Source organism: Salminus brasiliensis, chromosome 13, assembly GCF_030463535.1.
Source record: "Salminus brasiliensis chromosome 13, fSalBra1.hap2, whole genome shotgun sequence".
NCBI lineage: Eukaryota > Metazoa > Chordata > Actinopteri > Characiformes > Bryconidae > Salminus > Salminus brasiliensis.
The window spans coordinates 11,450,593-11,464,840 of NC_132890.1; the positions used below are offsets into that span (position 1 = coordinate 11,450,593).

The 14,248-nt window shown below is 40.5% G+C and overlaps 1 protein-coding gene across 1 annotated transcript in view; it reads left to right on the plus strand.

Annotated features, from left to right (window-relative positions):
* The window catches only part of iqch (IQ motif containing H), a 35,525-nt gene that overhangs the window by 4,747 nt on the left and 16,530 nt on the right, over positions 1 to 14,248 (plus strand). Inside the window, exons 6-14 of the mRNA XM_072695633.1 lie at positions 857 to 977; positions 1,755 to 1,877; positions 2,476 to 2,660; positions 5,014 to 5,556; positions 7,341 to 7,407; positions 9,147 to 9,230; positions 9,559 to 9,737; positions 12,490 to 12,762; positions 13,057 to 13,245. Coding sequence (XP_072551734.1) covers positions 857 to 977; positions 1,755 to 1,877; positions 2,476 to 2,660; positions 5,014 to 5,556; positions 7,341 to 7,407; positions 9,147 to 9,230; positions 9,559 to 9,737; positions 12,490 to 12,762; positions 13,057 to 13,245 — 1,764 coding nt within the window. The remainder of the gene's footprint in view (positions 1 to 856; positions 978 to 1,754; positions 1,878 to 2,475; positions 2,661 to 5,013; positions 5,557 to 7,340; positions 7,408 to 9,146; positions 9,231 to 9,558; positions 9,738 to 12,489; positions 12,763 to 13,056; positions 13,246 to 14,248) is intronic.

Below are 14,248 nucleotides of genomic sequence, written 5' to 3' on the forward strand. Positions count from 1 at the left end.
ATTCTCGTAGATCTGAAACAGCTGTTCACTCAAGAGAAACCGAGAGAGAAATAAACAGTTTGAACCATGCTCAGACTCTCCAGAAAGCATTGCCAGCTTGTGATTGATTGCTGGAGGGAAGGGGGCTTATTGGCTAGTTTACAATGTCATTAACTGCCTGTATCCTAGCTCCAACTTTCTTTTAATGAATGCGGAAAATCTGTTGGTTGTAATCACACAACATCACCGCGCTCCTTCACAAAAGCGCTTACATTCGTGAGCCCAGGCAGCCAACAAAATGCAGAGTGAAAGAGAGAGGGAAAGAGAGAGAGAGAGAGAGAGAGAGAGAGAGAGAGAGAGAGAAAGTGGAAGAAAAGGAGGAAACCATATTTCTTGACATCTACAAGCTGCCACCAGCCTGATTAATGGATGGCCGTCTTGCAGCCTTTTACAACAAAGTTTGTTCGGAAGGAAAAATCTAGTCAGTGACCCGAAGCTAATAGCATTCTCCATGAGCAAGCTATTGAGTGGAGCGTGTTCCTTTTCTGTTCGCCATGTGCTGTTGGTTTTGGCTGTGGAGCCTGCAGGCAGATCATTTTTTGCCTTAGCGAGACACGAGGCACTCGTTTAATACCCCTTGCTGTGACACTTTCAATACAACACCTCTGACCTTCGACCACAATGCTATTGATCGCAGCTCATTTTCACTATTCCGTAGCGTGTGTACAATGTCATTTACGGCTGTTTGGAGAGATTCCCATTGTTTACACTGTCACACAAATGTTAATGTCTTGAAAAGTGTTTGATGGGCCACAGGAATGAGATAATGGTGTTCAGTTTCCTGAAACAGCATAAGACTGAACAACACTCTGTCCAGGTGGGAGCCAAGAAAGTGGTCACCAGCCCTAAGGTGGGAGGCTCAGCTGTTGTACCTGCAGGCCTTCAGAACAGCAACCTCAACCCTCCACCGCCTCTCTATGCAGACGAGATAAAAGCAGGCAAGAACTTGAGGTTTTAGGGCTGCACAGTTTGAATGGAATACCATGTTGACATTATATTGCAGCATATTGTGACTGCAACCCGGACTATTGTCCATTGGCCACATCTCCACACCACTACATTTACTTGATGTACACATATGAAAATATATTTTCCTATACACATATACATACATTTCTTAGCATTTCTTTCCATTGTTATTGGTTCTCAGTATTTTGCATAAGGGATTTCCGATTAATAAAGTAGTGGTGACGTTTCAACCATACGGGACATGGGTAAAGTCTGGCCTGCCTCACTTTGACCAAAAATGACTTGCTTCTTTCAGATACGTCCAGTGTAAGATGTGTGAGAATTGGCCTTGATCAGGGTGGGCAATTGTGGTCCTGGTTTTGTGCTGTTCCCGCTCAAGCCCACCTGATTCAACTCACCTGATTCAACTCACCTGTTAATTGGCAAGTCTAATAGGTCTGTTAAAGCAGGGAAATCAGCAAATTGTGCTGCACTCCGGCCCCATTGCCCATTCCTGGTCTAGATGCTCACAGCACAATAAACAAAACATGTGATGATTTGTTTGAGGGTTTTTGCAAGCCTTCACAATATCATGATGGCAAAGGCCAGTATTGTGAAAACGACTAACAAACGATGTGCAGCACAGCTTAATATACACATACTCATTCAACCACCCATTCATAAATCTTTTATTTTCATACCTGTGTGCATTTACTGTATGGATCCTTGCCATGTTTGCTCATATTCCTTTATCTCTTTTATTGAAGGGATTAACAGTTCAGTAGAGAAAGGTCTACCACCCTCAGCAGCTGATCTCTGCTTGCAGAATCCTGTTAGGCCCAAGGCGCCCCCCCTGCACCAGAAAGAGGATGGCAGCCCCGATAAGATGGGTCAGACACATTCCACGCTCTTTATGCATAATAGTATTCTGTATTTTACAGCTTTCATAGCTCAGGAAGCTTGCTCTGGACTGAGTGATCAATGTTTAAGAAATAAAATTGCCGCATGCAATCTAATGCGAGTATCATCTAGTTGTTTCATATGATATAGTTTCATATAGTTATTTCAAGCTGAACATTATTACTGTGAACCCCCATGGTATATATATTCATATTCACAGCAAAGATTTACACAATCTGAAAATGCTTGGCTGGGCAAGAAGAAAATATTGTCTCTTTGGAAATTTATGGAGGGCTTGGCAAGGGAATCCATTTACAATGGCTTTGTTCTTTTGTAACTGATAAAGTAATCTGATCACTAAAATACAAAAGCGATGACATTTCCCAGTGTTTCATATTGTTGTGGTCACACACAAACCTAGTATCTCCATTTTGCTGTTTTTTCATTTGACTGATTTGGATCAGTTTTTCTTTACATTGTGTCAATAATTATTTTTATTCAATAATAAAAATGTCTTAATTAATCACTCAATGAGTTTGTTTATATTTCTAGACTGTGCTCACTTGTGATGATGTGATTTGTGGACAGCTATATGTGAAAGAGCAGGAAAACGACAGAAGGACGTAAATCAGAGTAAGGGTATCGTGCAGGCCCATGGAATCTCTCGGCCTCTTCGTCCGCCCACATGGACCGCCACCACTCCGCCTCCTTCTGCTGCCTCCGACAGCAAACTCCCCCAGGGACCAGCTCGACTCAGTCCACTCAGTCCTCAGGTATTACAAATAAAATTCTGTAGCTTATACTTGCTGTATATCACATAGATCATAGCACTACAACCATGCTTGCAGTCGCATATGAATTTTACTTTTTTTTTTTTTTTGTAACAAAGTGATGTTCAGTTGTAGGTCATGGAGCATGTTTAGTCAATACCATGGTGGCTAATCACTTACTGTTACTATTATTTGTCAGTTTATGACCTGTTTGAAATTAAAATTTTCAGTTTTCTTTTTAAGTAGAATTTTATGTCCCCACGCTAATGTTCTGTGTGTCAAGACTAGCCTGAGGCTGCTCATATAGTAAATGGTGTAAAGGACACGGTCATCACATGCATGGATTCACACTAGTCAGTGACTTTTTATCTGTACCCCTCAGCAAAGGTAGGACTCAGCACTGTACATAATGTTGGCAGCAAGCACTTTAACTAGGTTTATTCACCCTAAATAAATACTTTCCACTTTTTCGTTTTTCTAATTGCTAATTAAAATCCAGTTAGGCTTGGACAATATGATAATATTCACTAATATTATGATAATTTAACTCAGATTGTATTTCTAAAAGATAACATATGACAATATTTCATTATTAAAATGATACATTTTGTTGTTGTGATAACAATTTACTTTTTAGAGCGTATCGAAGATGCCATCTGGACCTTGGTCAGCAGTGACCAACTGCATGTTTCATTACAGAGCATAATTGGTGTTGTTTAATTAGATTTAGTGCACCTAATTGTAAATTGACAGCAGTGTTTAAAATCTGACACCAATAGTGCATTTTGTTTGTGTCAAAGTATCAAAATAAACATGGTGGATCATAAAAATGTATTTAAATATCATGATGTAATATTTTTACCAAAACACCAACACATAGATATTACCTGTACTTCTAGAACACTGACTGACTACAGGATGTATTACATAGAACATGTAATTATACCTGAGTAATTGGATTTAGTGCAGAGTGTGAGATGTTAATGAATAAAACCATTATTACTCATAGCTTCACTTTCTTGAACATAGATTATACCTAGTCCTGGACTAAATTCTCCTTTCAGAGAAGAATCTCAATTCAGAATGCTGCCTGATTCCTACACAGAAAGCTGACTGTTTTTAATAGTATTTTTAAAATGTGCATCCATTGGTACTTTCTTGTCCATTTTCTTGTCCAAGATATATTATGTATTTCTTTAGGGACCATAAAATTATATTTATGGCACATGATCCACCTTTGCATCCAATTGATTTTGATTAGTATATGCATTTATGCCAAATGGTACACTGTGTTGTCAGTTTATTAGATTAACCTAACTTATAACTTATAACCGCACTTATTGGACATTTAAGAGGTACATCTCCATTTAGGTCACTGATTTCAGCCCATCTGTTATGGCACAATCTCTCAGACCCCCTCAACTCAACTTTATCAATGGAAAGAGATCACAGTAGTGACACTTACATGTTAATGTTGGGCAAATGTATCAGCTGGGTTGAGAATAGTCTGCCAGTCAAAATGACCCAGCTCATTGTGGTCCTATTGAACTGACCCCTGAAGAATTATTAACAAACTGTGTAAAATAAGCTATAGTTTCTAAATAGTGGTTGTAAGGTGTGTCTAATAAAATGGCAAGTAAGTTTATGCAGTGGGTAAAAATGACAGTAACTTTCAGTGCACGATGACCACATTGGTGCCACTGCTGCGCTGAAAATGGTCCATATTTGACAGTAGTGGGTCTGTGGTGGTGCCTGACTACAGGTGGGTAGGGTAGAGGATGGAAGACAATATACAATATATCCTGCTTCTGTTGGCATAACTGTCTCTACTGTCCAGGGAAGGCTTTCTATTAGGTTTTGGAACATTGCTGTTACCATCATATTAAAGAGCACAGTTCCACTTCTCCACAGCTCAGTACTGGGGGACTTTACACCCCTCAAGCCCACGTTTGGCATTATGTAGAGAGCTAGTAGGTTCATATTTCACTGCTCCAGTCCTATTCCATCGGCAGTACTTCTCTAAAGGGACCAAACAAGCTGTGTGTGTGTGCATTTGCATCTTATGTCAGCAATAGGAGAAACAAAGTAGCTGAATGCGTTCATTATAAGGGGTGTCCACAAACATTTGGACATACGGTGTACCTACAATTTTACTTGTATAAGTGCTATATTATGGTACCTGAAGCTACCCGATAAAATAGCTAATACGTTTATGTACCACAGTAACAGTTATTATGTAATATTTGTATAAATTAATAAGCATATTAATTAATATTGTTAACACTGTGATAGAAAAAGTAGTCTGCACAAAAAGGTGTAAAATGTGTCTCAAGCTGTGTGTTTTCTCTGTACTCAGTGTTCTCCAGCACTTCCACTACCTCCTGTTGGCAAACACTGCTTCAGCATAGTGGATGGCCGGATTGACCCATATGATGCAGAATTCTGCGCATTTAAGGAGCAGTACTGCCTGTGCTGGGGGCCGCTAGTGGAGGCTCTTTGGCGGCTGGAACGACTTATGCAGGACTTTGCTGTGCCGTACGCACAAGTGTGTGGCCAACGGCTGGTGGCTCTGATGCAGAGTGGTGAGCTATACTGGGGAGGTGGGGGTCTGGGGCACCTCCTCTCAGTGCTGGAGAATGAAGAAGAGGTGTGGGAGCTGGTGCGGCGGCCCGGCCAGCGGTACCGGGGTGAGGGGGGCCGCCAAGCAGCCGCTGTGCGCATCCAAGCCTCCTGGAGACGCCACCAGGCCCGCACCGCCTACCTGCGTCAGCAGAGGCGCAAATGGGCGGCTGGAACCATTGCTATCTCCTGGCTGCTGCACGCCCAGGTGGGACGCGTGAGGAAGAGCCTGCAGGCGACTCGTCTTCGCCACCTGGAGAATTACCGCAGCAGGGCAGAGGTGAGGCATTCACACAAACGCACATACTCATGAACACATACACATGTTGCCTTACTATTTTTTTTTTATTGCACTGATGTGCGGTCAAAAGTGCTCAGTTGAGGAGGGACGAATAATGACATTCAGCAGATCCTTAAAATAGATTTTAAAAATGTATAAAACGCCTTTTTTGCACTTAAAGTATTAAAATGCCTAAAAAGTATTGAAAAGAGAAACCTAATTTAATCGAAAAAACCGGAATCATCAAAGCATGTACATTCACTCTCTGTTATATGATATGATATATATATGTAAAACTTAGTTCTGAGTAAATTTACCTTTCCATTCTTTCTTGGACATGTAAAGTAATGGATTGCTGCTCACTGAGTGGGGAAGTCACTCTCTGAAAACAAGCCCACCAGAGAGAATTTAGCGGCACGCTAAGTTCGACTAAAAGGGAGAGCAAGCAAACCAGGATTAGCCAGTCTACTAAATGTAGCTGGAAACAGTCCTAGAACCATTCATTCGACTCTGTGTTCTCAGATATGAGGTTTTATCCTCTAAATGAGTGGGATTTGATCCTCAGTTAGCTAGACATTCCTGGCTACACATCAATGTCCATGGATCACTGGTTCTTTGTTAATATGGATAATTTGAGTCCAAATGCCTTTAACTTGAGCTGATAATCACTTGTTTCAGTCCTGTTTTGGGCATTTTATCTATTAAATGCAGCCATGTTGTAGAATGTTTTGCTACTCAGTCTGACTAAAGGGTTTGTCCTCCAGCAGGAATGTGACGTCAGTCCTTACCTTCTGTTTTTAAAATGTTATCTTAAAAAACACACTAAAATCAGTTACTTTATGATATTAAGTTGGCTTTCCTTTATATTTTGTACATATTTTGTCATCATTTATCATTGAATCTATCTGCTTTGTTTTATGGTGGACATTATTTGATTGTTTTTTTCTTGTTGTTTTTTTTGCAAACACTGAATTAGGCCTGTCGCAGTAACTATTTTTTTGGGCTATATATTGTCCCAGAAATAATTGCGATAGACAATATTATTGATATTTTAAGACCATTTTATGCCACTGATATAATGATAATTTAATAAATTCTTTAAATAAAGAAAAAGCATCTTAAAAGCATCATGAAAGCATCTCCCAGCTTTAGCACTCAGTTGAAAGTCTGCCAGTCACTATAAATCAGGGCCCAGCTTTTTTTACTGTCTTGCCGCTGTTTAAACAAGACTGAAACAAATGAATTTTCCACAAGGTACTTGCACTTGGAGTGATGGGATTACAGGGGCCTTGCACACCCACACGGCGAGTACTGTCATCTCCATTTGTCAGAGCAGATGTCTCTTCCGTGCTGTCATCCCTGTAACATCTTCATAAATGTAGCATGTTTCTTAATTAGCACCCACACGTTCATTTGTTCGTACCGTCACTCAGTGCAAGAGTGAACAAGGAGCTTGTGTACGTTTCCCCCCTTTAAGCAGTCACACTATGTTAATTAAGCCTTAATCTACCCCTGGCAGAAAGCATCATGTAGCCTACTAATTGAATTAATATTGGGAAGATGTTTTGAAGTATGCAGCTGATTTAATGAATGTGATTTATGCTTGGGTTGTCAGCACAAAGCTCAGAGAGAAAGATGGGTGTAATTTGCTCCCTTCATGTTGCCAGTGTGGGGCTGGTGAGGTGTGTGTACGTGTGTGTGTGTGTGTGTGTCTGTGTGTGTGTGTCTATGTATTTATGCCTTGTCACTGTTAATTCTTCTGCTGTGTGTTCTGTGCTGGGCAGTATCTGGCAGACAACTGGAAACATCTCAGCACCTCCAGGAGGACCATTATCCATGTACCCTCATTAGGTAACGCATCTCAGAAACCGTGAGAATATCCCTCCCCCTCTCTCTCTCCCTGTCTGTCTCTGCCTCTCTCTCCCCCTCTCTCTCTTGCTTTTACCCTTATTTCTCTCTCCCAGAGCATAGTCATGTGAAAAAGTTAGGACATCCCATGCTTTTTTTTTAGTCAATATCTTAAACATATAAACATTTTATTAAAAGAATAATATTTTAATATTAAATATTAAAATTATTAAAAATATGAATGTAATATTACTAAACAAATTTCTTTATTACTAAAGAAATGTCTGAAGAAATGCCTTTTAAAATCATTTCTAAAATAAAATTATTAGGATATAGTTTATTAGTAAATAAGTAAGTAAACATTTAGTTATATTGCACTTCGTCAAGTGCTCCAAGCTTTTCACAGAACCTACTGACATATTGCTGGTTTTACTTAGCAATGTAAACACTGCATTGTTACTATTGAGCTCAGAGGGTGGATTACATTTTATTTATGCTAAAATACGGATTCAATCTTATAATTAACTTTCTGTCTCTAACCCCTCTCTCTCTCCCCCCCACCCCACCCTTCTCTCACACACACACTCCTCTCCTAGCTTGCTTAATCCAGCACAATGACTGATCTATCCATTTATCTGTTAAAAAGTTAAATCTGTTAAAGCAATTTCTCAGTTAAAGCTTCTCAGTTTATTAGGCATTTATTAGGGACCCGAGTGTCCTTATACCTACACATGGGACTACTAGCTCATCTCTAAAAGCAACAGGTAGCCAATGCAGTGAAGCCAATACTGGTCTCCCTTCTTTAAGTCCCAGTAAACACCCGAGCCGCCGCATTCTCGACCAACTGCAATCATGTCAAAGCTAAGGTGAATTAAGACAGGTGACTAAAGCACAAAAGCATGAATAATTTTTACTGAATCCTGAAAGGAAAGCATAGAACTGCAATTTCACATCAACCTGTGAGGGAAAAAAGTAAGGACACCCCCACAATTATTACTACATGGAAGAAATCAGCTGCAAATGACTAGATTTTATAGACAGTGGAATGGCTTTCCAATTGATTTCTAATTGCTCTGAGATAATTATAAATCCCTACCCAGACTCAAATACATGTACAACTTTACAACTGGCCATGGTAAGAACATATTATTTCAAAAGTCAGTCCTTCAGTTGTATGTGTTTAGCTATATTACCTAGCTATACCTCTCTCAATATTGTTCAAATGAAGATCAAATGTCAATATGTTTAAATATGTTTAAAAAGAAAAGGTTTTAATTGGGTGTCCTATTTTTTAAGTTCATATAACTAAATTACTTTACGGATACTCTCATTAAAAAGGTACCAAACCTCAGTAATTATAGGTCAGTTGTATGTAGATGTAGACATTTGAGTTTATTTAAATCAGTGGACGAACCTTAATGGCCAGAGCTGTCTGTGCTATGACCTGCGCTCAGTGGGTACTGCAGATGATAAAGTAAAGAGTGTGAATGGTAATTAGCAGCAGATGGAGTGTTGTATTTACACTGGGGGTGGCTGAGGAGAGTGCTGTGTTAGCTTGGATAATTAAGAAGTTGAACCCTATTGTTTTTATTGCCACACTCTGATAGTTCAGATGCATTTAATCATTTGATTACATTTATGCGCTTCAGTACAGCAGTCTGTTTCAAGATCTGTCTGTCTCGCATTAGAGGCATTGAAGTGTGTGTGTTTGTGTGTATTTGTGTGTGTATGTGTCGGTGCAGGATACACTGGGCAGCAGCGTTGCAGTCTCACAGGATTCAACGTACTGCAGAATACCCAGATGGGTCGTCTGTGTGACGTTAGAGGTACATACTGCAATCATAACCATGTGATGCAAAATGCATAGAATCAGGGTGAAGATTAGTAAAGTGGGACTGTCTTTTGAAATGTCTTTTGAAAAGCCAAATACAACAAAATAATGACATGTTTTTCCAGTAAAAAAAATACAAGCACAGATGAAATGACACCTCACAATGACACAACACTTGTAAAGTGGGACACCTATACTGTCAAAGTGGGAATACAGTTGTTCATAAATTATCTAATTTGCTTATAGATTTAAACACCTATAGATTTATAGATTTCAGACATCATATTATAATTACATTGCGAATTTGTGTGCGCTGTCCCTAGATGAGAATGTAGAGGTTATCTATGTGTGTCCGGTGCGGCTGGGAGAGGACCTTTCACACTACTACACTCAGTTGCTGGGCCTACAGGGGGCTGTGGAGACAGGAGACCTCACGGCTGTTCCAGCTAGCGGTGCCAAACGTTTCACCATCCTGACACCAGAGGCATACCAGCACTTTCCTGTAAGGTGCACTGCACTCATACACATACACACAATCACACACATTATATGTACGGGATCTCAAGGTTTGGGGTCTCGTACCTTTCAGTCTTCTGAAGTACAGAGGCAAACTGTACTGTGTGGCTACATCCCACTTCAAACATCATACACATAGCTTTTATGCCTTAAAATAGTGTCCAGTGCTACTACAATATTGTCACTGTTTGGACAAAATCTGTAAAATGGTCATTTTACAGGAGAAAGAAACCCCCCTTCTTAACCTTATATGTAAGTTAATTTATAGAGATGTGATGCTGTTTTTGGCATTTCTATTAATCCATGCATCAGCTGGCATTTTCAAGTTATGTCAAATGTGAAAAATGACAAAAATGGAGATGAAAGGTTTTGTCCTGGCAGTGACAATGTGTTCTATAAACCAAATGCAAATCTTTTGTGTAGTCTAATAATCATGACAAATGGGGAAAATCCCTATTGTCACACTGTGTTCATATGGTCACTGGGCTCCAGAATATAAGACAATCAAGGCATTTTCTCTTGGGTCACAAAATAGACATTTGTCTATTTTAATAATAGTAAAAAATATGTTTTGGACATATAATTAATAGTTTTGGACATGTTAACCCGGTTCTGTGCTTTAGAGGAAGTCAGAGGTTTACTCTTTAGTTACATGAAGAGAATACATACCACCACTTAGATATACACCAAAGTTTTGCTGATAAGGTTTGTTTTCCTCATATTTATCTTGGAGGATTGTTTTAAAATGCATCCTTTTATTAACAATTTATAAGTACTTATGAAATGTGTATAAATAAATAAGGACTTTAGATTAAAAAGTAAATAATTAATGAATTGCTGTGATGGCTTTTATTCAGGTTAAAGGTTACCTCTTTGGTTACTGTCTTGTTTTAATTGCTCCTGCAAATCATCTGTGCGAGATACAAGAGCCTGTATTACAATGTACAGCACAATCCAATATCTAATAGCGCAGGGCTCAGGCCTTGATTAAACAAAGGGCTGCTTAGCAGGGCCGGCCCTGTGCATGTTCGATCTAACTCCTCGTCTTTACTGCATATCAATACAGCGTAAGCGGCCTTGCCCGCCTCTACACAAACAGTCAACGCTACAGCCTTATTTACTGCCTGACGCTAGCTTGCAGTTTAGCGCGCGGGCTCCAGGTTGTCGTCCTCCCTTTTCCCTATCGATTCCCCAGCTCACCGGCGTGTGTAAACTCTGCCAGACGTGTCAGCGGGATGAATCACTGTTCGCCGAGGCTGCCAGCGCGGCATGCCAGTGACAGAAGGGAGAACTCCACACGGATCAAATAAATACAGATGTGGAGTAATTAGTGAGAGTCCCAAGGAGCCCATCGCTTAGCGTGTGGGAAAGACTTGCGGGAGGGAGCGCAGGGGCCGCTGTCTTTTATCAATTGAACCTGCCGGAGTACAGGAAAGGTCACGACCCCTCCGGCTGCTCCTAATGGGCCCGGTGAGTGTGTACACACTCATAAATTACAGCAACAGACAGAAGGGTGGATTCAGGCCTCAGAGGCAGGAGAGGAAAGGGCAGTTATTTATGCACATGGAAACCTGTGAGATAGTTAGATCAAATGTATAGTGTAATTTAGAGTGTGTTTGTCTTTTTGTGTTTATTAATGCTGGTAACATCCCTGAACTTAGATAAAAAAGAACTGCAGTACTATGCAAGAGTTTTAAGCAGCTAAGCACATTATTAAAAAGCATTTATATATACAGCAGTAAGAGTGTTTTTTGCTTGTACAAACTCCAGATCAGATGCATGTAAACATAAATACAGGAAAAGTAACAAGAATTTCTCATTTTAAAGGCAGCAGTTGATAACTTGGTTTCAGATTACTTCTGGATGTCTCCAATACGTGGGTGGATTTGTTAAATTCCATCACCAGCTCATCTGATTTAAACTGTTATACTGATTAAAGATGTTGAATGATGACTATGAATAATACTAGACTCCCATTAGAAATGTTTTATCATCATTTACCCAACCCATACATATACATATCGCCCTATCATTCGCAATGCTCCTGACTCTGGGAGGATGAAGATTGATACATGCCTCCTCTGAAACATGCGCCATGAGCCACATGAGTCAGCCAGCACCTCTTTTTCTGAAATGCAGCTGATGGAACGCCACCGGGCAACCAACATACTCAGAGAAAAGCATTGTGTATCCGGCTCTGATGCACTGGCCAACAGACACCAGTTTTGGCCAGCATTGCACTGCAGTGATTTGGGGAGAAAGCGCCATCTACCCGCCCTAGAGAGAAATAGGGGAAATAATGCTCTCTCTCTTTTTCATTCAGGGCTGGGCAATTAATTGACATTCAGAACCTCTAATCAACAGAATTGTGCCCATGTTGATTAACTTTTTTTTAGGTTAAACCTTTTCCCACTGTGTGTTCATGCACTGTCCCCTTAAAAACACACTACCACATGTGTAGTCACATGACTCAACCGCATCCATGGGAGCAACACGGAGGACAACTCAAACACAGAGGCAACTGAGCAGTGCTGCGTTTATAACCAATCATTAATCGTAATTGAGGTGAAGTGTTCGTGATTCGTGAGGTGAAATTAATCGTGATATTGATTTAAGGTCATATCGCCCAGCACTGTAATATGCTATTATGAATTTGTCAGGTAAAGTAGCTTGTTCTTGTGCATTGCACATTTTTGTATATAATATATATAATGATTTACTTTCTCTCTGTTCCCCAGAGCCACAACATGTGTGTCTCCACACTACTGAAGTACAGCCCACACACACTGCGCCGCATTAAGAACCTGATCCAAGGCAAACATGCATACATAGTCAGTGGATTCCCCCACATGGATGACCTGGCTGTGGCTGATGAGTTGGGAGTGCCAATTCTGGGTCCAGAGCCTGCCGTGGCTGAGCTCTATGGCACCAAGTCTGGAGCTAGGAGGATCTTCACCAGTGCTGGGGTCAGCGTGCCTCCAGGACATGGTGACATATACACGCTACGGCAGGTCTGCCAGCCCCACACGCTTTGTAGTTCCACTGTAATGACTTCTTCAGTATAATTTCTGTCATTGTAGTACTCAGTAGCTGGGGCATGAGAACATGTAGTTTATTCAGAGATGTTTACATAAGATTTTAAATTTCTTAGCCTCTACTCATTGTTCTGTTGATGTGGTTATCAGTGAAGCCGTTGAAAACAGAGCATCATCCATGGAGCAATCACCTGTATCACATTATAAATCTATGATTCTGTCAGTCTACTATTTACATCCAGTGTATTGCATCATCTGACTCTCCCTCAGCTGCATGAGTGTCTGGCACAGCTGATGACCGATCATTTGGAGGTGCAGCGCTGGCTGTTTAAGATGGATGGAGAAGTTGGTAGCCGCGGCACAGCCTATTGTGATGTCTCTCATCTGAGCTTCCGGCCCTGGGCCATGCAAGAGTATCAGCGTCACGGGCCACAGCTTTGGAGGATGGCCTGGGCTCAGGTAAGGTCTTTGCAGTTTCTCACACAGCAAGTCGATATATAGGTCTACTTCTCTGGTTTACACAAACATTCTCTATGTGGGTTATCACACTGGTTTTTTGCCACTGCCAGTGCCATTTGGTTCAAATGCTACACTATATGTCCAAATGTTTGTGGACACTCCTTCTAAGGAATGCATTCTGTGACTTTAAGTTGCAACTATTGCTGACACATATGTGCAAATGTACACACACAGCTTGTCTAGTTACTGTAGAGAAGTAATGCCATTAGAATAGGGCTCTCTGTAACAGATTAACATAAATCTCTTGACACCATCCCTAATACTAGGTGTGGGCTATAGAAGTATAAAGCCCCCAGCACTGAGCTGGAAAGCAGTGGAACTGTGTTCTCTGGAATGGTGGTGCTCCATCCAATATTTCTGGGGTGAATTAAGGAGATGAGGATGAGGTGGGGTGGTGACCATTCAATGCAATTCACAGAAATGCTCCAAAATCTAGTAGAAAACCTTCCCTAGACAGTAGAAAAGCTCCTCTAACAAAAGCAGGATAAACTTTTAAAACCCTTGATTTCGGAAGAAACAGTGAATGAGCAGGTGTCCCAATACTTTTGTCCATATAGTGTACACATTTATTGTGTGATTTTAATGTCTGAAGAGAGCTTGTAATCTACATACAATAAACAACGAGTCTTTGGTTTCAAATTCCCATTATTACAAAAACATTGCTAAGCAGCCATGCATTGATTTGATAAGCCTCTAATGCAACACAGGCTTTTTATTCCTTATAGGCATATAATGGCGCTTTAGATTTTCTGTCACCCATTAATTACTCTTTTTTGCCATTTAACTGTAAGCTTTGTGTAAACTAATTACAAGATTATCGTCATAAGGGCTGAAAGCAAAACCTGGCCCTAGCCTTTTGTGTTACTTTAATTCTGTCCCTTTTTTCATTCCTCTATCCCAGGGCCAGGAAAAGCCTAGCGCCCTGCCTCCCAGCAATTAGCTC